A 25,214-nucleotide genomic window follows, 5' to 3' on the forward strand; every position below is an offset into this window, starting at 1 on the left:
GGCAGAGGCAACCTCTGGCTGCGTGCAACCAACCCACCAGTGTGGATTATATGACACTACTGCCCACAACAACATGGACAGGGACTCAGTGACAGAGGGTAGCCTGTATTTTTAAATGCATTCTTATATACTTTTGGTTTCTTGAGCACAGAACCCCAGTGTTGGACTTCATCTAGTTTTATTGATGAATACATTCACAGTTCTCTTAGTTTCATGCAAAAACTTACTTTCCACTGCTTGATAATTGAATATATTTCCTTAGAAGCTGGTAATGCAAATGTGGTTTATGCAACAAAATTTTGTGAAAATAATTAATTTGCTTTGGTCTAGTTATTTGTTCCTATGTACTACCATGAGGAAAGAAAATGGACCCAATTGCTTTGTTTACAGTGCCACTAAATGACATAGGTGCTACATCATTCACTGGCTTTATAAGAAGTAATAAGGTCACAGAAAAAGTTGGAGCAGCCTGAACTTATTTTCCTTTAGGGCTGACTACATTAACACACCAAAAGAGGGGACAGTAATGATCAATTCAGTGCTTCTCAGGACAAAATTAGTAAGACGTACAATCCTGGTGGTTTAAAGGAGCTCAAATTCTAACAACAGTTCTAGTAATGCTCTGGTTTAAAGTCCAAGTGAAATCCGTGTATGTAACCCTCCAAAACAGATTATTAACAACAAAAAAAAAAAAACAAAAAAACAAAAAAAAACAAAACCAAAGAATTTTAAAAATCCAAAAACATGAACCAGAACCAACTTTTACTGTTCAATGCTCATATATTAAGATGTTTAGATATTCAAGCCCTCTGTACAGTTAGGAAGGACTGCTCATGGGGAAATCTATTGAGAAAGGTCAAAAAACTAAGTAAATTGGAAACTGTAGGGTCTTGGGGGTTGGTTTTCTTTTTCTCTTTTTTTTTTTTTTTTCCCCCCGAAGTTCTAATGATGCAGAAACTGCATAATAATCTCCCTGTGAACCATAAACACAATAAAAGCTGAGACCATTTCTAACATAATCTCTATCAGCAAGATGCCAGTGCTTTTCCAGATTTGCTAACGGGTCCCTGCTAATTCCATGCCAAAACTAGGCGTGGATTTCTTCCTTTTAATCTCCCCTAATGCCTTATTCGATTATTGTCAGTGCTCTCCGACCGCACACCGGCCCTTCAAACCCTAATTCCCCCTCTGGGGCGTCCAGATGAGGCTCAACGGCGGTGGCGAATGCAAAGGGGCCAGGCGGCCACAGGCACCCTCCACCGCCGCTGCCCGGGCAGAGGGCGGCCGAGGGGAAAGCGGTGAGCCAGCCGCGCTCTCCGGTCGCCTCAGCCGGCGGAGGCCCTGGCCGAGCGGAGACGGAGGGATGAGCGCCGACGACGGCTCCAGGTGACGGCTCTGAGGGCACCCGAGCGTCCTCGCACACTCCCGAGGCATGGCTCTGCTCATCGCCTGGGTATGCGTCGCTGTGAGGTGAGTGCGCTGCCCCCGCTTCCCGCCCCAGCCCCACCGGCCCCCCGAGGCGCCCTCATGCCCCGCCGCAGCCCGGAGGAGCGGGTACGGGACGCCGGGCCCGCTGCCCGCCTCCGCTCGCCCCTAGGGCCGGGGCCTCGCCAGGCGGGCGTTTGGCGGGAGCGCTGAGGCGAGGGGACGGGGGCGCGAGCCCGGCGCGAGGGCTGACGGCGGGGCCGGCCTCTCCCCGCAGCGCAGCGAAGGCGCTGGGCAGCCGGGGCGGCGGGGCGGACGTCTACTCGGAAAACATCACTCGGATCCTCGACAAGCTGTTGGACGGGTACGACAACAGGATCCGACCGGGATTTGGAGGTAGAGAGGAAACTCCCGTCCCCTCGGGGAGACTGAGAGCGCGCGCGGCAGTTCTACCGCTGCCGGCGGAGGGGGTCGCCCGGGCGGGCGCGGGGAGGAGGGTCCCGTCCCGGGGCCGAGGGTCCCGTCCCGGGGCCGGCAGGAGGGAGGCGGCGAAGCCCAAGAGGCGGGCGGCGAAGGAGGAAAGTTTCCCGTGCCCCGCCAGCCCCCGGCCCGCCGACTCCGGCCGGGCCGCCCCGCTGCTGCGCTCGTACCGCGGCCCCGAGGGGCTCCGCCGCGGGGGTCCGCGCCCCGCCGGCCCCTGCCCCGCTCCCAGCTCGTCTCCGTGTCCCGCAGGCGCCGTGACAGAAGTCAAAACGGACATCTACGTGACCAGCTTCGGGCCGGTGTCCGACGTGGAGATGGTGAGGGCCCCGCTTGCTGCCTCTGCTCTCCATTCCCCGGATTCATTACGGTGACATCTGAGTTGACCGTCATTAAAGCAGATTACGAGTCTTAATCTTTTTGACAATCTCTGGGGCCCAGCAGAGCAGTTTGACTGCAGCTGCATATATCCCGGGCAGCGCCAGCCAAGGCAGCCCATGGCTCAGGCCCGCTAGCCTTGGGTGACGGCACAGGTGGGCACAGGTGCCTCCTTAGCCTTGGTAAGAAGATTTTAAGCATCTGTGGCCCAACGCAGGTTTGCAGGAGGGTTGCAGGTAGGAGACAACCTAATGAGCAGCTGCAGGGGAATGGTGGTGCCATTTCTGAGACAGCTGCCCATTGTCATGCTGGGTGCCCCCAAATTCAGATAGCTGTGGACTTGGGTGAACTGTCAGTTACAGCAGCAGCCCCAGGAAAATGCTGTCGGAGTGAGGATGGCATTGCTGTTCTCATTCTGGAAACTGAGTGCTATTGTTGCCCTTGCATACTTCCTCCAACGCCTGCACACCTGAGCCTGCAGTCCAGTTTGCAGGCAAGGAACTCTGGGACCCAAGATACAACCAAAGGTTTTTCCACCTCTCTTGATCACTCAGTCTAAGAGAAGGCGTAACCATGCCTTCTTACAAAATTTGCCTCTGGCCAAGGTTTAGCCCCATTTCCTAAGCAACTTCTGTAGAGAGCTGCTTTCTTAAAACTTGTGAGAATATTACTAAGAATCCTTAAGAAAAATAACTTAGATTATTATTAAATTGACATCAGAATCCTACTGCGATGTGACTCACATCAGTCCTTTCATTGTGACTATTCAAAGTAAGCTGCAGAAGAGGCACTGAGTATGTCTTTTTGTTCCTGTCGATTAAACATTGATAGTTTGGTTTTGCACTTTGAAAGGATACTAGATTAGACGTTTGTATGTCCTTAGACCTCAGTCACTTTGAATTAAATTATTATCTCTGAAAGGACAATGTTTTTTTTTTTTCTTACTCATATAGAATTATCTGTTCACTGATTAATTTGTAACTATTATTTAAATACTAAAATAGGATATGTTTTCATAGACTACTTTTTTTTTTAGTAACTACTTGATGGTAATAGGATTAAGTGTTTAAGCAGTAAATGAAATGTCATTGACGTGTGTTAGGTTCTTTCATGGAGTTACTGTATATACAGCAACTTGGGACTGCTGGCCCCCACACATAAGTCAACCATCTATTTATTTTCCATAGGAATACACAATGGATGTCTTCTTTCGGCAGACATGGACTGATGAGAGGTTGAAGTTTAGTGGGCCAACTGAAATTTTGAGATTGAACAATTTAATGGTCAGTAGAATTTGGACACCAGACACATTTTTTAGAAATGGAAAAAAATCAATTGCTCATAACATGACAACTCCTAACAAACTTTTCAGAATTATGCAGAATGGAACTATTCTTTATACAATGAGGTGAGAGCCTATTCTTCTGCTTTTCATTGACCTTTAGTTTTGATTGTTTCAGCAGTGTTTCTGCATACCATTTTTTTTCATTGTCATCTACTATAATGTATTCTAGACTAACCATTAATGCTGATTGCCCAATGCGGTTGGTGAACTTCCCTATGGATGGACATGCTTGTCCATTGAAGTTTGGAAGCTGTAAGTTTTTCCATATCTTTAAATTTTTTATGTTAATACATTTGGTCTACATGTATGTGAGAAGATGAGAAGTGAGATCCTAGGACACTACTTAATGACATAGCTGAAATTTTTTATTACATTTTTTATACTAGAATCTTACTTTCTGCACTGAGACTCAGACCATTTATAAGGACATGGATTTATTCACTGAAGGGTGACTGTTGAAGCATATTTTATTGTTTATTATTCTTACACATCTAGTAGTCAAAGTGGGTCCTTCAACAAGTTACAAAAGCTGTGGTTCATTTACTATATTGCTTCTATTTCTGCAATTATTTAGTGGATGTGTGGTAATCAATTTTGAAAATAGTTGATCTGTGGTAATCAACGTATGTGTTTTATAGCAAATTAAGAAACAAAAGCTAGTGCCTATCAGGCCCCATCTCAACCATTCTCTTATTCTTGATTTTTTTGCATTTTGTCATTAATGAGGTTAGGTACTTGCTGGAGCAAGATGCATGTTTCTATGGGTATCTGAGCCACCAAACAGATCATGCTACTTAATTTTTCAATTGCTTATAAATTTCATAATTAATAATAGTTGTTTTTCCTTCTGTAACTCAGATGCTTATCCAAAAAATGAAATAATTTACACATGGAAAAAAGGACCCCTGCATTCAGTAGAAGTACCACAGGAATCTTCCAGTCTCCTCCAGTATGACCTTATAGGACAAACTGTATCTAGTGAAACAGTTAAATCTAACACAGGTAAGATGTAGCCATGTGGGAACTACTGACATTATAAAACACATCTTGAAAATAAATTACAGTTTTTTTCATATAGAACCAAATCAGTTTAATTATCTTTTGCCATTTTAAAAGCTAAAATCCTTGGAAAGAATCTAACCATTGTCTTAAAAGATAGCTTTTCAATACAGTCCCTTTAAGCATACAGTTTTTCATGCAATTCTTAAGAATTCCCTCTGTCTCCCTGCTTCAGTAAAAACAATACGTAATATTATTCTCCTCTGTTTCCATGAGGTCACTTTACCATTCTTAATCAGCTTATTTTTATTATGCACTAGGAGGCCTGTAAGTGCTTTCCTCAGAACATATTATGCTGGGTTTAAGCCAATAATGCTTATTCATATGTTGCCAAAATAATGCTGACATACTTGTCTCTTAACAGGTGAATATGTAATCATGACTGTTTATTTCCACTTGCAAAGGAAGATGGGCTACTTCATGATACAAATATACACTCCATGCATTATGACAGTCATTCTTTCTCAGGTGTCTTTCTGGATTAACAAGGAGTCTGTTCCAGCCAGAACAGTTTTTGGTATGCTGCATTAAGGTCTTTAAACAGCTCAGCATCGCATATAGCATTCATTCATTACTTTCATTGCTTGTTTGTTTTAGGCGAATATTCCCTTCAGCTACTCTATTTCTATCTTCAAAGGAAAATAGGCTACTGTGTCATTCAGACATACATTCCATGCATCATGACTGTAGTCCTGTCTCAAGTTGTGTTTTGGTTCAACAAAGAATCTGTTCCAGCAAGAACCGTGGCTGGTATTCATGTTTTGTTCTTTTATCATTCACTTCATTCACTGTTGAATCCATTGTATCAAACTGCTACTGTAATCCAGTGGGGATTGGAAAAGACAGCTAATAGGTTTCAATGAAAAAAAGTAAATACTAAAATTAAACCAAATAATATTCAGTCTGCCCGTGAGGGTCAAAATTCTTTACTGTGAATGTTTGGTTAGCCAGATTTGTTTGTGATGTTTTTCTTCTCCTTGATATTTTTTTGTATGCAGGAAGTGACAGTTTCAGAGCAAATGTCAACCACTTGATTTTTTAAAGAGGAATTTTTGTATTGATTTATTGTCTTGTGAAACCAATCTGAGTTAAATGTTTAAAAAAAAAAATCACATGGGATGGAATTAATCTCATCTGACATAAGGTACCACCTCATCTAGAACTCATTCTGAAGTGCTCTCTTCCCCTTGTCTACAAAGATATCTAAACAACTGGCAAGGACTTTAGATGGACAAAATTAGGTGAGATGAGTCTTAGGACAGATTGGAGCTGTAATGTGAAAGGTGTGTCCATATTCCACTGCAGGGCCCCTTTTTCTTTCCAGTGGTTTGAATTAATGCTCCCAAAGCTGGGTTTTGTCTCCTTAATTTTTAGTGTGTGCTCTGCTATTAAATTTGACACCATGCCTCTACACTTCAATAGTGGTAAGCTCTGAAACTTCACTCATTAAGGAGTAAACTTTCACTGACTGAATAGTTTCTAGCAAAACATTCATAAAAATACTAAGCAAAAATAATAAAACTTGTCAAAAACTTCATGAATCCACTGCCCATCCATACACATTTTACAACCCTGTCTTCCCTTAACAAAGTATTTCTATACAGAAAATTCCTTTTGTGAGACTTGTCTTCAGTAAAAAAGGCAGCTATATGTTCCCTAAGCATAAATGATGCAAGTCGCATAATTCAAAATGAGTCTGCAGTTGTAGTTAGAAGGCTACAGAATTTATATAAATTGATCTCAGTCAGTTGGTGTTTCCTACCTGCATGGTGTGGTATTCATATAAGCATTGCAAACTTTTAGGAATGCTAAGTGAACACAACTTCCTCATGTGCCTCTGAAGGAAGAACAACACTGGGATTTGGGATGCAGTCTGGCATCATTAAGCACTTAAAAGTATTATTATCTGACAATTGGGATTTTTTTAAGTGCTTTAAAAATGAAAATTTCAGGCAATAGATTTTCAAGGATATTTATTGCAATTGAAGCATAAAATGGATACATGAGGTTTGTACACCAAATACGATGCTACCAGATTTGGCTTTATATTGAATCTCTGGACTCTACAGCTGTATCCTCTACATTTTGAATAAAACATACTTGCTACCTAGTGGGCAGTCAATTTTATATGCTTGAACTAATGTGGAAATAAGTCTTTAGCTGATTCAGTAATAATTACATAAACACCCCAAACCCTGGAATAACAACACTTAGATGTCGTACTGAAGAATAAATACAGAATTAGAAACAAAATATTTTACGAAAATAGTAAAGTAGACATCCTTCTCAGGATTGTGGAAAATGAGTCATGTTGGCATTTTAAAGAATGTTTCAATCCCTATTCCATTCTTCTTTCTCCCAGGCACAGTCTGAATTTATAGTCCTTACTAATTCAAAATCCCATGGATTCTGAATACCTTCATCTCAGAAAAAGAGGTCGAATTCCTTATAACGTAAAAGACTTTCAGGCCCCAGTAAAAAACAAAAGGCTTAAAATGGAGAAGTAAGTCTTCTTTCTGCATCATACTGCAAATACTTGAATTATAAATTTTCAGTTTTACTTCCAAGTGCCCAAATTGTGAGTTTGAGAGAAGATAAATTAATAGTAGAAGGATAACAGTGGTGTGCTCAAACCGATTTCTCCAGACAAATTCATCTAGCAACTCTACAGATGCCAGTTATAATTTGTAATTAATATTGCAATAAATACTCTGAAAATTCTGCAAAGATAAATTAATGGTCATAAGTACCTACTTTTTGCAGACCTGCAATTGAATAATGGGAGACAGAAATACTTGAAGAGGCATTCTTGCGTTCTTTATAATCATGTCATTGGAAAGAACAGCAGATTGCTAGTATAAAATTCCTTATTTTATGTGGAGTTATGTACGTAGCTATGCATATACATGTGTGTATATATATATGAAGTTTTATGAAGCATGGCATTATCAGAAATTACTTAGAATAAGAAACATGATTATTGGAGGCCTAATTTTAAGTATGCTCTGAATCCATATAGCAGTGGCTATTATTTCACATTTTTATGTGCCTTTATCTAATCTGTTTTATTCCTGGCAAAAAGTTCATCTGTTATTTTGCAGAAAGATAGTAGTCAGCTTCTACCTTCCCAGCAGATCACCCTGGGAATTTTAAACGAATATCTAGTCATTAAACTTTTTATTATGAAGTCTCAGATAGGGAAAGATGTTTTTTGTTGTTTCATTTTTAATAAGAAAATACAATATATTTCAGTATTTACATTATGTAGAAGATTCTTCAAAACTTCCCAAGAAGTATTCAAAGTGGATAGGTAAGGGTAAACAATAATCAGTTACACAGTTTACCAACTGTAATCTGTTATGCAGTTTGATAAAGTAGTTTTCCACAGTGCAGAGTATTTCATCAATATTCACTCCACATTGAGAGAAGTCTTATCTGTATCTGTAATAGAATAAGAGTCCTCTTCCTAAGTTTAAATTCCTGCTGCAGTAAGTTTTTATTCAGACACAGAATATATCATTTTTATTACTAACCAGCACATGGACAGATTCTAATCTAATACACATCATATTGAAAAGTTCATTCTGGACCTTTGAAATTGAAATATATCTCAGCATACTTGTATTCGTATTATAAAATGAATCTGGCAGATTTGGGAGAAGTAGAGATCCTACATATTTTTATACCATCTCTTATTTGCATTTAATTAAAACATGTTAAGTAATGACATTGAGACGTAGTTAACCTCAGACAGCTGGCAAGCTACATCATGTGAAAGAGTTGCAAAAAAACCTCTGAAAATAATCAAGTCACCCTGTCTTGATGCTGCAGTGTGCAATGACACTGCATCCTTTCCACTGAGCATCATTCATACCATATTGATTCATCATCACAACATGACATTTTAACTTCTTTTACTTTCCCACCTACCCTTTCCCAAATGCAGAAGAGAACAGAAGAGGGTATTTTCCACCTTACTGTCTTTAAATACCTGCGGTTTTCACATTCAAGCAGGCATAATTATAAGTAAACATGAGTCACGGAGGCTTATATGTTAATGAATGAATTTGTTCTTGCACTTTCTGCTTGTATCAGGCAGCAGTGGGAAGTAAGTACATTTCCCACATTATTAATGCTCTACACTCCAAACCAGAAAGAATAAATTAATGAATTCACATGAAAAACACTATCGTGCTCATGAGCTACATGACCAGATTTGTTCTGTGAAAAAAGATATGCAGCTCTAGAGAAGTTGCTTTTCTGTCCTTCCATCTTTGTAACTGTAGGCATTTTCAAATTCAGGTACTGTTAGTGAATTTTAAAGAATGTATGCAGTGATTAAAGACAACATCACAGAGGACCAGACTCCTATTACTTGAAATATTTGGATCATAGCCTACCACTGATTTTAATTCAGAACTTGACTGATTCAGTGAGGGTTCTGTAAGCCATGATCTGTCTTGTGCAACAAGAAGAGAGAGAATCACCGTAGAGAAATGGGAGTATGTTAACATAGATTTCTGACAAACAATCCACTTACTAACCCCCAGAGTAAAGTGCATTTCATAGTTTGAGCCTGAATTTTGTTACACCCATGCTTATCACAATTCTAAGAACCTGCACCATGTAGTATGTAGTTATCTTAATGTTCAGTCTGCTCAGAGTATTAAGGTAGTTTGTTCAGAGCTTTTAGATGCTGAAGCCAGTATACATGAATTATTTAAGAATACAAAATACTCAGCAGTCTTGTTGGTTAGCTGGTACGTAGGAAGACATCTAAAACCAAAAAGGACCTGTTGTTTTGTTTTTTTTTTTTTTAATATATATGAATTTAAGAGAAGCAGGTTTGAAGCAAAAGTCTAATTCCCCATTTTCTTTCTTTTATTTTCAAGGAATCACTACAGTTCTAACTATGACCACTTTAAGCATCAGTGCACGCCATTCTTTGCCCAAGGTGTCCTATGCTACTGCCATGGATTGGTTCATAGCTGTATGCTTTGCCTTTGTCTTCTCTGCACTTATTGAGTTTGCAGCTGTCAACTACTTTACCAATCTTCAGACTCAGAGAGCAATGAGGAAGGCAGCCAGGGCAGCAGCACTGGCAGCAGCACTATCAGCAGCAACTGTACCGGCAGAGGACGAGATTGTCTCGGTAATTGCTTGCTTTTCTGATAATAAGGATCATATAGGAAGAAGCATTTGAAGTAGAGAATGCAAAACAATATTGAAGTGATCTTAACCTGAAACAGAGTTTGTAACCAGATCAGGTCTATTTATCAAAGACATTGTTATGATTTCAGAAAATGAAAAGACTTCATTTATGCACACTGTTTATTTAAATTGAGATATGATTTATTAGAGGGATGTTTATTTGGTAAGATATTTAAGGAAAGCCATTGGACTGTTACCCATAATACTTCTCTTGAGCAATGCTGTAGGCAGTGTGGTAAGGCAGCTGTGGTTCTCTCAGTAAGTCTGCAGAATTTGTAGGACACTGTGCAATAGAATGAACATGTGCATTGGCCAGATGATTATGGGATCACTGTAGTACATTGGTACATAACATAAGTGGGTCATCTGGAAGAGGAGGAATTAGCTTTTACATAAACTTGGCAACTGTTACCTTCATAAAAATCTGTGTTGGTGGAAGCTTGGGGAAAAAACATAAATGTAAAGATTAAGGATAGATTTTACTAGATGCGAAAGACAGAAAGGCTTTCTAGTGTCAAAAAAAGTATGTCAGAGTTGCTTGTAAATATTATTCCTTACATCTCAGGCTAAGTAATGAATGCTGTCTCACAACATATGTTAGTATATTTATCACTATAGCTCTCCTGTTTTCAAAATCAGTTTTACTACCACCAGATTTTCCATTTTGAGAGGAATAACAGAATTTGAATGACCTTCTGCAAAACCTTAGTCTGTAGTTGAATTAGGAAGTCTATCTAAGAGCTACTGAATATCAGGGCAACACCTTATTCATCATATAGTAGTTTACCACATTTGCTTATAAACAGCAGTTATAACATTTAGGTACATTCAAACCATTGAATTCATAATTGATAAATTCCGTATAATAGTGAAGCGAAAGCTCCACAGCATCTTGCTACTGGTTGTCATTGGAACTAATCAGCAAATCTTCACTTCAACTGGGAAGCATTGTGCTTCTAAGCCATATTGTATTTTGCTTACACCTTTATTAATATTGAAAAAAACCTGAAGACATAAATTATAGTAAAATAAAGAAATGCATTTTGTTTTCACTAAATATATAAATGCAAAAAGAAGCAAATCTTTATACATTTTAACTCAGAACAACAGGTTTTTTTGTTTGCTTTTTAAACCACAGTTATATAAAGAAAATACAAAAGAAAGTCCAAAAAATTTAAAAAGGAGTTTGGAATCAAATGTTTGCAGAATCTTGCACTGATTTTGAAGTGACAGCAGAAAGACTGATTTAGTTTTGGCAATATTTGCAGTGTTCATACCTACATTTATTTTAACTAGTAAACTTTTATAATTATATTTAAACCTTACAAAAAACAATGAGAGGAAAAGATTATGCATCTGCCAATATTTAGGACATACTTCTCCCCTCCCCAATACCATGATATTTCAGAAGTACTCTGGACTGAATGAGCAGAACATTGCAACAGTAAAATAGTGTAAAATAAGAAAATACTCTAAAGACTGAAAGAACTTTAAAACATACTAAAGCTTAATTTTTATACTTTTGTTAACTTGCGAGCAAGATATCAGAAGAAAAGCTAAAGAGATCACTTGGCTTTACGTAGCATGAAGAAAATATCTATAGCTGCTACATAATGAAGAGGAACAACAGCTCTGATCTTTCCTATACGCAATTCCTTATTCAAGTTTGAGTTAATCACAGGGAGGTTTCAAAGAAGGGGGAAAAAAAAAAAAGCAGCTACTTCTTTTAATTGGAGTCCCTGCTGAGTGATACAAAACCAATTTGGCCTACTCTGCACGTGCTACTGCTGGTGAATTCACAGCAGATGCTACAAAGCCACTGCTGCCACCCCCTCCCTTCCCCAATCTCTAGAAGACAACTGTTCCAAAAAATAACCCTCTGCATATGCCCAGATATACTGGAATGTACTCCTGATGATTGTGGCTCTTCCAGTACTTGTGGGTGAGATTTACATGGTCTGTGTATCATTGCAGACCAAGCTAAGCACAAACTAAAAAATTGCTGTTGAACAAATTAATAAAAGGAACAGAAATTAAAAGACTTTAAGTTTCTTATCAAGGGCTTCAGCCACAGAGCCAAGCTGAAGACACACCTTCCTCATTTTGTAATTATTTACTTGCTAGCTTTTCCAAGTAAAAACAAGCAAAAATAAGCATTTAGGAATACGATAGACATCTAGGAAGCACACTGCAACCATTTCCCCAAGAAAATTATTTACAACTAGCTAACAACATACATATTTAGAAGAGTAGTAAAGCCTATAACATCAAGGTCCCAAGGTAAACTCAGTCTCTAAAACAGCCCACAGTGTCCACAAAATGCTGTAGTCCTGATCTTGCTCAAAACTCATATTCTCCAAGACAGTAATTATCTAGTCCTGTAAGTCCACCACTTTTTTATCACAGGACCAGTTCTCCATGAGAATGCACCTCTGCAGTGATAGAAAAACCATAATCAGTGAGATAATAAAAATGAAGTGTACTTACAATTGAAGTAAAGATGATGTAGTCAAAATGGCTTCTAGAAGAATTAACTATTGGATTTAAAAGGTCCCATTCCAGAAAGGCATGCTGAGAAAAGTGAGTATTTATAAGATAACAGGGTTTAGGAAGCCTTTTTTTTTTTTTTTTTTCTTTTTTTGTGTGGTGAAGGGAAGGGGGAAAGAACTTTTGTATGTCGTCACATAGATGGATGTACTGAAATCAGTAATACAATTTCAGCCGAAACAGATCTGAACTAGCTAATTTGAATGCTAACAGTGTAGTTAGCACAGGCTGATAGCATGAGTATATGACCATCTCCTCAGGATTATCATCCTCTACTGAACTTTGTGCTTATATATCTACATTAGTGGTCTTAGAGCAGTTATGTTTAAATGAGGCACACAGCATAATACTTAGTTTCTTCAGTAATGTAGATTTAGGAGCTGTTTCTGAGTTCCCGATTTCCCCTTTGATGCCCCATACCTCCCAACTTGTTCCATTTGTTTGCCTCTAAATTTGTTCATTACTTTTCCTTCCAGATTCTTCGTTTTTTTTGGTTGCTACAACACCCAGTTTGTATTCTTTACTGCTTGTGTATTTTATTTTACCTCTCCTGCTCTTCTTTTGGCATTTTTGCCCCATTTACCCCACCTCTCTTCTTAAAATGTTTTCTAATTCACTAGGAAAAAAAATCTATTAGAATCCATGTTTTATACATTAAAATGTTTTTTTAACTGTCTACTTGATCTGATTTTAAAAAATAATTAAAATCTTCCCATGTTCTCGTACCCTTGGTTTTGGTACCTTGTCTTTACTAATCTGTGATTATTTTTTTTTTTTAATTTCTTTTTGCTCTTTTTGATAGGATAGTCAAGTTTTTTTGTCCACTTGTAATACTAGTATTTTTATTTGTGATTTTTAAATGCATGAAAGTTGTCAGTGTTTTACCTATGAAAGAGCAGGTATAGGATGAAAAATAGTGAACAGTGTGTCAAAGATTCATACTGTCTTCTATATTTATAGAAGTCAGATGATATTTTTACATTGAGAAAATTTCTGAAGATTGTTCAGATTTACTTAGTTTTGGGGAACCCATTTGTAAAACATAAAAGTGACAAAGTGAGATGTACTTACCTGTAAATTTTTAATGGCTATACAACTGCCAATGGAACTGTGCTGCCAGTAGCAACATTAGGAGTAACAACATAGACTATATGTTTTTAATAATCTATTATCTTAAATTGCCTGAAGAGTGGCTAAAGAATGTTGTGGTGGGAATAACTTTAGACTGTCTGAACTAGTACTTTCTGTATGACATGAGACCCATTCTCCTTCTTTGCATAAGAGAAGCCCAGGGAGACAGTTTTGGTATAAATGACAATTCGAAGGAGTTATAAAACAGATGGTTAGAAGCTTTTGCTGCTTGAATGAGGGCCTAAACTCATCAGGATAAACTTATTTACAGAATACATTCAGTGTTTTTATAAAATTTCAAATTAACTATGTTTCCTGAAAAAAAATTATCAAAAATCTTCAAAATACTATGAGAAAGCCTCCTTCCCCTCCAGTCTAGTTAATTTTATTTAAAATCTTGCTTTATTCAAATGAAGAAAACTTTTTCTCATGAGTTTTTATATTGTAGCCAAAAAACCTGTACACTCAGAAAAGAAAGATGGCAGAAGACCAAATTCTGCTTTACTGTACTAATGAAAGGAGGAGAAATGCTGCTTAAGTCACTGGACTACAGTGGTTGAGTAAGAGAGACAATGGTCTGACTGTGTGCTCAGTTAACTGATGACAGCCCAGCATGCCTGTTCTAGTTCCAGGAAAGCCATTCTATTTACCTCACTTAACTGAGAGCAGAATTTGGCTTGCTCTCTTTGTCAGCTGCAGGCAATCCCTGTGTGAAATACAAAACTATGGGTGTTCCACTCCAAAATACGATGGCAACAAGCTGAGTAGTCATCTGGACCCTGACAGAAACCTGGTTTTATTCATAAGGTCACCAAGCTTGTTCTAGCATGTCAACACCAAACGTTATATATATACATACATACATATAAAAAACATTAAGGCAGAAAAAAAAACCCAAACCCCAGTACAAATCCATTTCAAATGTGTATTTTCTATATCAGTCATACTGTTTCATAATTAAGACTGCCTTTATCCAGGAATATGCCAGTACTGGAAGTTGCAGGGGAAGGGGAATTGGTGATACTGTGTGGAGCACAGCATTTGATGTAATGCTTTGTAAGACGGTCAGGGAGTACACGCCATGGATAATAAGACACCCTTTACATGTGAGAGACTACATGTGAAAGACAAAAGATTGTTACAGGGTGGTAGCTTGATTACAGTTATGTTCTAAAAGACCTGTTGTTTTAACAGAAAACAGCACAGAGCAATGAAATATTTCTGGGAGAGCTTCCTTCTCCCTACAAGTAGCCTCATCCCTGTGTTTCAAAATAACATGGCTTGGGCAGAAAAGGATTCTCATTCTCTGTAACAACTCTGCCCAACTGCAGAGCAGCCGTATGTCACTTCGGTATAGAGGCTTTAGTTTTCTAAAATTATGTTGGAATATATTGAGTATGTTTAACAGGTATCCTAGTGTAACTGAAAGGGTATTCTATTTGGATTACTGACAACCCTTTATGAGATCATCCTAGAAACAGCCACATGCATTGAAATCTTGACTGAGAACATGGCACTTCCAATTGAATTAGGGAGATCTTCCTGCTCCACTAGTGCAGATTATCAAATAGACTATTAAAAGCAAGCAACAATGAAATATATTGACTTTTTGTCACCAAAAGCAAGGAAAGTAGGTGCTGATTATTTGGGTCTGCCTGAGTTAAATATTTGTCTGATTGACAAAGCCAATGCAGCTCAGTAAGGAAAGTTTAGAAGTAGCTGATATCATACACCAAAATAGAAGGATTCAAGATGAATTGGATTTAGACAATTTTTAGTTAAACATTGAAGTTTAATCCCAGTACTTTTTTTTTTTTTTTGCAGGGGGGCAGTGAGAACAAAATAAAGTAAGTTAAATTATAGAAAAAAAAAAAAAACAAACAGGCCTCTCTAGTGCTGTTTGTGTAATTCCCAACTTTAGACACCCAAATTCTCATTTAGACACCCAAAGAAATAGTTTCTATATGCTGCAGAAATTTAGCAAAGTAAATGTAGTCAGGGATTGTTCTGGATTGACACATAAATTTAAGAGCTGAACGTGACTTTGAACATTTTAATCTGTTAAACATATATTTTGACAGAGGCTGTGTGCTATATGATTTTTCTGATACGCTACCTATAAATGTTAGGAAGAGACTACCACATTCACATTGAAATGAGAATGACTAGGGTTCCAGTCTCTGCTCCTTACTGCTTACCTGTTTTATATGACAGCAATTTTACTACAATGGACATGGTATATTTTTCGAAGTTATGCTTTGTGGATCTAATGGATCTTTAGATTTTCCATGCAAAGTAAAACAGCTTTGAAGTAATAAGGTAACAGCCTCTCCCCATAACTGCCTTCACCTGATGGTTAGGCTATGTTTTGAAAGAGGTGAATTTCAATCCCTGGAGGTTAAGAAAGAATTTGAACATAGCTTTCCCATGCTTCCAAGTGAGTAATTTAACCTAAGTGATTTACCTTTCTACTAGGGTAAAGCACGAAGAAAATAAATTTGCATGTTATTCCTCATAATATTTATAGGAAAGGAAACTTAGAATTCCTGAAGAAATGCCTAAAGCTAGGACTACTTATGACTTCTAAACTATATTCAGCTTTTAATTATGCAGAACACTGTTTATAGATGTTTGCAATACACATTTTTTGAATGAGATCCCACAGATGAGATGTGCAAAGACATGTCTAAATTATAGGTTTTAATGAAACTCTGGCATGAGATGGATACTTAAACTGTACAGGACTGTAAAGATTGAAGTACGTAGTGCAAAAGGAAATTTACAGAATATGAACTTACCTGCTGCAAGGTGCTGTATATGGATTGTTCAGTAGCTAAACAGAGTTTTTACAGATCACACTGTTGAATGTAGAGGCTGAACAATACTTAGCTCCCCCTTTGGGAGCTATGTCACTAGTGTGTGATTTTCTGTGTACAATGTGAATGGTTGATATTACTCAAACTGTATCTACTAATGAGATGGGAGGGGAAAAAGAATGTTACATATTTAATTTAGTATTCTGCCTTGTACAGATACTGAGTTTTGTGGGTTTTTTCCTCAGTGTGTTTGGTTTTTTGTTTGTTTGTTTGTTTGTTTTTTTTCCTGGGTGGGGTTTTTCTGTGTGTTTTGCGATGTCAGCAAAGTTCAGTATCCTTAATCCAATAAATTACAAAGAAGAGGAGGAATAACACATTTTTTTTTGTATAAACTTTTAGATTTTATTCTCACAAACCTCTTTTTACTGCATTGCCTGCAGGAAAAAGAGATATAAGTGTGTAAAAGAGAGATAAGTAAAGACATACAGATATTTGCTTAAAGTTAGCCAGTATCTGAGTGCATACATAAGATGCTTATGTTACTGCTAGGTCATAAACTAAACTGATAGTGAGAATATGTATTTGCAGTACAAAGGAACAGAGAACAGTAGAGAATTTTACAAATATGAATTACGGAAATCTCTTGAGGAAAAGAAACCTAAGAACAAAGCACATTCATAAATCACAGTTAGCATCCATATAAAAATCAGAAAAAGCAGACAAAGAATTCCATTTACTCCAAAGTTATATATGCTGTATTTTTTTTAAATCTGGAAGCCAAGAAATTTGCTGAGAGCCTTCTGAGATATTTTGAGCATAAGCAAATTCTAGTGATATTGGTGAGAGTTGTGAGAGAGCAGAACCTTTATACAAGGTTCTCATCTTTAGATGAGACTGCTTTGTGAGCTATCTAGGGGATCAGCTAGCTGAGCTGCAAAAGCTTAACAGAAGACAGATTATACCTGAGTAGCCCATATACATACCAGTCTTTGTCTAGTCCAGTTTTATGGTATCTCACATTAAACAGTGATTTTGCAATCTGTTCTATGTCACTGGGTAGTCATACACAATGACAAGTTTAATTGCCAGATGGGTCTAACATTCCACATGAGTACAAGAGTACTCCTCTAAATCAGGAGTCAGTAACTTAATGAAATACCTTATTTCATTATGATCCAGTGTGCCATGCCTCAGGCTTGTTGTTGCTCTTCCTACTTGTAAAATAGTCCTTACTATTTGAGTGACTGGAGGTATGAACTGTGCAAAATAAGCTATTCATTCCTGTTTCCTCTCTGTGTTTTGCTAAAGTGTCATGATGTCATTGTAGGTAATCTTTATCAAAAGTTAAATCTAAATATAGAAGACAAATTTCTGTAGCTGCTGTTCAGAACTCAACCGTAATAAGGAACAATATGGTTTTCTCTCACCACTCCCTCCTCTTGGTTTAGCAGTGAATTTCAATGAAAAATATAAGTTGTGGTTCTGGGGCAGCAAGTCTTGACTACAGTCAGCTACCACACTGAGAAACATCTTTATTACACATCTGAAATAAATTTGGACTTAGAATTCCATATCCTGGGTAGTGGTATACAAGAAAATATCCTCAGACCCTGGCTTGCTGGAGGGGTACATGAGAGTGTTAAAGATAGTGTAAAGAACTACTCAGGGACTTTCTTAATGACTTATATCAACTCTAAACCATTTTCTCAGCAGGTGAAGAGCATGACAAAAAACTGTGGCTTTACTGAGACAGTAAAATGCACTGGTCCTTCCTGAATATTGGAATGGGCTATTTTAGGCAATGAGAAGTTATTAATATCACTCCACTGATAGAAATGGACTCAAACTGTCCCCAAAGTGGGAGCATAATCCAGTTAGTGCACTCCCCAAGCTCTGAGGATACATACTGACTCCAGATCTTCCTGTCCTCATCTTGAGGTGAAATCACATTGAGGTAATCCTCCTCCTATAGCAATCTTCCTTCTATAGGAATGACTTTTAATAAGTATTATAAATAAAGTAACAACCAGCATTACACTTTTCCAAGTGCCTATTCAGATGATCACAATGATTTTACTACCTCTACATTCTAAATACGTTCAGTACTGAACATCATCCACAGACCATATGCTACATCTGTTCTGCCTACTATTAACTCCATCACTTCAGTACAATATCTCCTGATTCATGCTTGACTGTTCCAGAGCCACCTGATAACAGAATATTGCAAATTAAAAGGGCTAAGATTCACCTTAGCACTTACATTTTTAGGAACCACTTATTCTCCACAAAAGGTCAAACTATCTTGTAGTAAAGTGAAAAACAATCTACCTTATGACTTCTGCAGTTCAGTTCAAAGGAGGGCATACAAGTAGAATGGAATAGCAGCTTGAATGAAAGCAGTAACCCAGGCTCTGTCAGTCAGTCTGTTTATAGACTGGGATTATTATTACGATTAGCACAAGTGGACATGGATAATCCTCTTTCTGTTTCTGTGACACATCTGTAGATCATCCTCCATTTAAATCTGTCTGTTGCTTGCTGTGTTACTGGAAAATACATAAACAAACATCTGTGTTCCAGATAGGCACAGTCCCAGAATATGAATGCCATTTAATATCCATTCAAAACATGACACTAATCATTTAATGTGTAGATGACAAAGTGGAAGAAGGAGGAATATGGCAAGTTGTAAATGTTGATGAGTTGTAGGGGAAGAAAAAGGGCAATAGGTAAAGGAGATACATACAGAAAAAACACTTCTTTTCATTTTTATTTTTTTTTTTCAAATCAGATGATCTCTCTACCTTTCACTTAGACTAGAATCAGCTGTGAGCAATCCATCTCTCCCTAATTTCAGATGGAAACCAGTCCCTTCATCCATGAGCAGAACTTGGCATCATGGCATCATGTTGTAGCAATGTCACTTGTTCTGATACTCTGGCAGTAACACTGACTTCTGGAAGGATTATTCATTTTATAACTCTATTAAAGTCATACATGAGCTACCAGGTGTGTTAGGCTAGTATTTTATCTAGAAATTGTGTCCCAAGTACAAATACAGGCAATGTATTTTGGAAAATGCTGCTTTTCCTTTTAATGGCCTACTCATTTACCTGATTGACTAAAATCTGTTTCCATGCATAGAAATCCTTCAAGATAAATCCCAAAAATGCTGACAGTAGGCTACATTTAAGTGAATGATTGTCACTAAATCACTTCCAAACAATGACTTTGCATATGTATCAAAGGTTTTAATTGCCATTAAAACAATTCATAGAATCATAGCATGGTTTGGGTTGGAAGGGACCTTAAAGCCCATCCAGTCCCACCCCCCTGCCCCAGGCAGGGCCCCCTTCCCCCAGCCCAGGGTGCTCCCAGCCCCGTCCAACCTGGCCTTGAACCCTTCCAGGGAGGGGGCAGCCACAGCTGCTCTGGGCACCCTGGGCCAGTGTCTCACCACCCGCGCACACGGAAGAATTTCTTCCTTAGATCTTATCTAACCCTTCATCCCATCCCCACACCCCCTGACCCAGAGTCCCTCCCCACCTTTCCTGTCCCCCCTTTAAGCCCTGGGAGGCCGCTCTAAGGTCTCCCTGGAGCCTTCTCTTTTCCAGGCTGAACCCCCCCAACTCTCTCAGCCTGGTCTCAAGTTTTTGAAAATTTCTTCCTGTTTGATACTGCTGTGAAAGTGGGTAAAGAAAAGAAAGAGCAGGCTTAGAGCCTGTGGTAAATTCTATTCCTAAGGCATTTCTGCAAGGGAGAAATCTATTCAACCCTTGTGAAAGTAAAAAAAATGTCAACTTGGCCACAAATAAAACAGGTGTACATAATGAATATATATGTCAGCCTAGCAACTATGATGTAAACTGTGAATGTTCCTGAGGTCTGGCTAAATTTTTAAGAGTTTTCATAGAGCTCTGTGAAGAGTAATTGGACCTAGATATGAATATTTCACAAAATATAGGAATAATTTGCTTTCATTTTACTGTAAATGAAAATTGAAATAGTCCCATTGCAGTTAGGATGAGTATTTGTCTCCAGTAGTATGCTTGAAACTGCTGTGGGAATCATGAGAAATATATGAAAATAAAATCTCACCCTAGAAAAAACTACAGGACAATTTAGTATGCACGTGTACAGCACCTGTAAAGTTAGTCCATTTCCTTTTGTGCAGCAGTCTCCTCGTTCATCAGCAGCTAGTTTGGGGACTAATAACAGCATGACAGCTTGACTCTGTTCAATGTGTGTTTACCAGAACTCATTAATGGGCTCACACAGTGTAGACTGCACTTGAGTCAGCTCATATATCCTATTTTGTTTAAACATGATTTGTATCTACATAAACTTCAGTCATACCAATATATTGCAATTTAGATACACCATTACCTTCTTTTCTTTTTAGCCCCATCTTTTCTTCCTCTTTCTCTTTTCTAGCTTCCTTTTATTACCATGTTTAAAAATATGGAAAGCTTATATTCTCTTATGTTTTTACAGCAAAGCTTTAGGCCACAAGTGTTCTACTGTATATTTGCATTATTTTTGTGATTTCCTTAGGTTGCTCTATAGCAGAGAAGCAGCAATAAAATCAGGAAGTTGAGTAGAAAGGTGGAGAAGCCTAATGATCACAAAACCTAAGACTCTGTATCCAAAAATCACAATTTTTTTTTTTTATTATTCTTTTTCCTTTTTCTTCCACAGCATTCTGACTCCAACTGTAACCTGAAGAAGCGAGTAAACAGCATAACATCTCAGGCAGATCAGTCTTCAGAAGTCAGCATAATATCAAATAGTGCATCCCAGTGTCAACCACCATCTGTTCCTCCACCAGCCCCACAACCACCACCACCACCTATTGGAGGCACAAGTAAAATAGACCAGTACTCTAGGATCCTCTTTCCACTGGCATTTGCAGGATTCAACCTGGTATACTGGGTTGTTTATCTTTCAAAAGACACTATGGAAGTGAGTAGTAGAATTTCTGAATACTTGCTTAGAATATATAATATGTTTACTTGACCAATATTATTTTAATTGTTCATTTACTCCTGCAACTCAAGTTAACCAGTCCTTTCTGAGGAAAGTTACTGATAATAGATTTCTCTAAAAAATCAGCTGTGGCTTCCAGTAGTAGCTGCACTCAGTACAATGCAGAAAGGCTATTTGAAGATGAGAAATGTAAACATTTATCTCCATGCCATGTTGCACTGAGCAGAACACCTTGTGTAAGACAACGTATGACACCATTCTCAGCAAACAAACTAATCTTAAATCATCCATTTCTTAATCTTCCTATCTGCCGTAAGGAATGGTAGAATTATCTGTTGAAGCAATGCAGTGAAGGAGATAAGAACTTTAATATCTCCTAAGGTTTGCTCAGTGAGGTAATAACAGTCTCCCCCAAAAAATTTGTTATTCATTCTAAACATTTATCCATAGTGTGAAGAATTGACAACTGCAGTGTACAGTTTGTGAATCAGGAGTTCCTGTTTTTATACATTTTAACACTGTTTTTTCCTGTTTCTTCATACAGCTGAACTGTTTTATGCAGATAAAGCTGCTAAATTCTTTGCTTCAGTTTGTTTGAATCAGGAAGAGAGTGATCATGTCTTTAGATATCCGTGAGGTCCAGAAGAGATGTGTGTCCTGTAATCTGAGCATGTCTAGAATAATCAGTCAGTGACTAGTCATTAAACTTTAAGTCTTTAATTCTCTAATTTTTCCATTTTGGCTAAATACAGCTAATGCTGTCCCATTTCCTTGGTAAAAAATACATTAATTTGCCTCATTGCCATAGAGTTTTTGAATCTCACTGTAGATTGCAGTCAATATGATTGGTACATTTAGCTTTATTTAGGACAGCTAGAGAGATGATGATGGTATTTAGATAGTACTGAATGCAGAAAGTCTCTACATCAATAAAAACAGAGGCTGGCAATCTGGTATGAGTGGTGAGCAGATTGTACCTTTATTTCCTAGATTAGAGGTAAAGCAGGCCAAGGGAAATCTCATGGACAGCCAAGAGATGTTGCAGTGCAAAGTAACAAGACAGTGCTGATCAGCTGATTGGTGGCATCTTGCCTCTGCTTGAAGCAGAGGCTACTAGCCTCTAATTTTGCTGATTTTTCCTGCTAGTATGATGTGGAAAATGCTGTCTCTCAAAGGTGGAGTGTGCTGCCAAGTAGCTTATAGAAAATCAGGAGAGCAGGAAGATAGGAGGCACTATCTCTTACAAATGTTCCTGCAGATGTCTCTTTCAAGAGGTCACAGCTGCTAACTCCTGGCCACTCAAAATCTGCCCAGTGCTAAATTTAGCATTTGTGCCAGAGTTACTGATCCTGCTATTAAAATATTGACTATGTGTGCAAATTACTTATCTCAGTCAGAGAAGGAAAGTATTAAAAAAGCTCATGTATAAATATTACAGCTTCTGTTTAGAGGCCAGTTCCTCAGCTTGGGTAGCTTGCCAGAACTCCAGTGATTTCACTGAACCATTCACATTTTGGACCTAGTAATATTTGGAACATAGTTGCTGTTTCCCTTGGTAGTGATGAAATATTTACACCAAACCTTGTATATTAATAGTTGTATTAGGACTAGGCTTTTAAAATACTTCTGAAGTCTAGAACATCGTTCTGACTATACGTGTTTTTAAAATGCCACTTCTGGAAGCTCACAAACGTGCTCACAAACTCAGAAATTTTGCTCTGTAGTAGCCTTATAAAATGACAGAAATCTAGCAGCAAGAGTCAGAAAACAGAACAGTACTGACAGCTGGAGTGTTCTGAACTAGGAAGAGTGTAAACAGTTATGTAAAATGTTGATCAAGCTCATCTTCGTAAATTACATTTTCCTGTTTGAGTACTCAGTTGTAACTAATAACAACTGTGATAGACATTGCTAGGTTTCTAATTCAATATGTTTTATCACTTCACCAGTTGTTACTTTCAAGGAAAACCAGGATTGTTTTTGCTTTATAAATGTATTAAAAATATGTAAGCCTTTCCATTTGAGCAAAGGAGATACAGAAGTTAGGTGAGCAAAGCACAGCATACTTCAAGGCCAGTTCAACTCACTTACAGGCTCACACACCTGTAAGATTAACTATTGGTACAGTATTATTCAGTTAAGACATTTAATTTAGAAAGCGCCTTCTGTGCAGTATTTCAGGTATATTAGCTTTTCTTTTTTGAGTTACTTCTTTGAGTTAATTTGGCTTTTGTTTAAAAAACAAAATGGAAAAAAAAAATAATCAGTTCCTTGAAATAACCAGATTTCCTGTGCAGAAGTTTGTGCAGTGCAGGACTTGTAGGATTTTGATTAGTGTAGTTTGGAGTGCAGAACATAATTCACCAAGGCTGTCATTGTGAAAACTCCTAAACCGGACAGCTACCTACTCTTTGGATGGAGCATATAGAATAAATCAAGAAGCATTTCATAAATCTGTTTGTAAAAGCAGGCTATTAACACTGGAATCAAAGGTAATTTTAAATTCATATTACTATCTTGTAGCCAGACTCTTCCTTTGACCTTGGAGGAAGTACAAGAATCGTTTTTTACTTCATGTTCTGGATTCAGAGCATCAACTAGAATAAGCAGTCTTGTTAATGCAATGACAGAGTTGCATGAAATGAAGAGCTCTCTCCTAAGCTGTTTGGTAGTATTTCTGTGCATTACTAAGCAGTTTTCTTATGGCTTAAGTAATAGACCATATGTTACAGAAATGAAGTCATTTGTGTGTATTATATCTGATAATATTTATAAGAACCTTGGGGCTTGAGTACTTTTGAAAGTGCTCCTTGGAGTACTTTTTTCTTCCCTCTTCATTTAATCATTTTCTTTTTGCAAGACTTCAGGTTAATCACCCTTTCTCTTACTATACATGTAAACTCAGAGTATGTTAATTACACAGAATTTTTAGGACTTGGAAATCTGTATAATGAAGAAGGTGTTTCTAATAAAATGTATGCCTTTAAATATTTTAATATTATTTTTTCACGGCAGCCAGGATTGGGCAGATAGCAAAAGTATGTTAGACTGAACTCTGTATTTGTACTTCCATATATACTGAATAAAGTCCAGCTCTGCAAACCAGGAAATGCAGTAGCAAAGTTCCAGTGTAAAATTAATCTTTTGTTACATTTTAAAGCAAAATAGCTGCATTCTCTGAGTGAAAAAATTAAAAAAATTTACCAAGTTGAAGTTAAGTGCTTCAACTGAATGTTTGTTATATGTGGATGGGGATAGAGTTATCCTCTGGACTTAATATTTAAATAAATTGTTCTATTCTTCATTGGAATAAGTGGGAAAACATTGTTATTCGGTAGAAGTCATCCACCATACAGCCTGACACATAAAAAACATTTTGGTGTAAACTGTTTTGCATTGTAGAGTAGCAACAGCATCGCAGGACAACAGTTATATTGGTAAAAGCATAGAAAGGAAGCTAAGAGTTCTATGCCTGCATTTTGCTAGACAGCATGTTGTTAGAACCTAATATAACCAAAGGACAACATAATGGTAGAAAAAAAGTGGTACTTGAAAATATGTATATGGAGGAATCCCCAACTGGGATAACAGATGCCAGTTTTTAGACCACAGAAAATGCTGATACATGTATGATAAGCCCCACTTTCTCTCAAAAGATTTTATAACTGTAATGCTGACAGATGCTTAACTAAAGCAATATCACTGTGCCATTTGTAATATGAAAAAAATAAAGCATTAAAGTTACCCTAAGAGGACTTACTCCCTCACTAAGTGAGTCTGTAATTAATTTAGATGGAAGATTTGAAGATGTGACATCCCCATGATTTATGCAT

The 25,214-nt window shown here is 37.8% G+C and overlaps 1 protein-coding gene across 3 annotated transcripts in view; it reads left to right on the forward strand.

Moving 5' to 3' along the window:
- Positions 1-1,088: 1,088 nt before the first annotated feature.
- The window catches only part of GABRA6 (gamma-aminobutyric acid type A receptor subunit alpha6), a 29,583-nt gene continuing 5,457 nt past the window's right edge, over positions 1,089-25,214 (forward strand). The window contains exons 1-10 of one of the 3 annotated variants that reach the window (XM_042790138.1): positions 1,089-1,470; positions 1,703-1,821; positions 2,158-2,225; positions 3,471-3,691; positions 3,798-3,880; positions 4,487-4,630; positions 5,052-5,204; positions 5,285-5,437; positions 9,580-9,839; positions 21,094-21,357. In XM_042790138.1, coding sequence (XP_042646072.1) covers positions 1,433-1,470; positions 1,703-1,821; positions 2,158-2,225; positions 3,471-3,691; positions 3,798-3,880; positions 4,487-4,630; positions 5,052-5,204; positions 5,285-5,437; positions 9,580-9,839; positions 21,094-21,357 — 1,503 coding nt within the window. In that variant the 5' untranslated portion in view covers positions 1,089-1,432. The remainder of the gene's footprint in view (positions 1,471-1,702; positions 1,822-2,157; positions 2,226-3,470; positions 3,692-3,797; positions 3,881-4,486; positions 4,631-5,051; positions 5,205-5,284; positions 5,438-9,579; positions 9,840-21,093; positions 21,358-25,214) is intronic. The other 2 variants (XM_042790139.1, XM_042790140.1) reach the window with 2 other exon arrangements.

This window comes from Tyto alba, unplaced genomic scaffold, assembly GCF_018691265.1.
Source record: "Tyto alba isolate M040663 unplaced genomic scaffold, T.alba_DEE_v4.0 Super-Scaffold_17, whole genome shotgun sequence".
Lineage (NCBI taxonomy): Eukaryota > Metazoa > Chordata > Aves > Strigiformes > Tytonidae > Tyto > Tyto alba.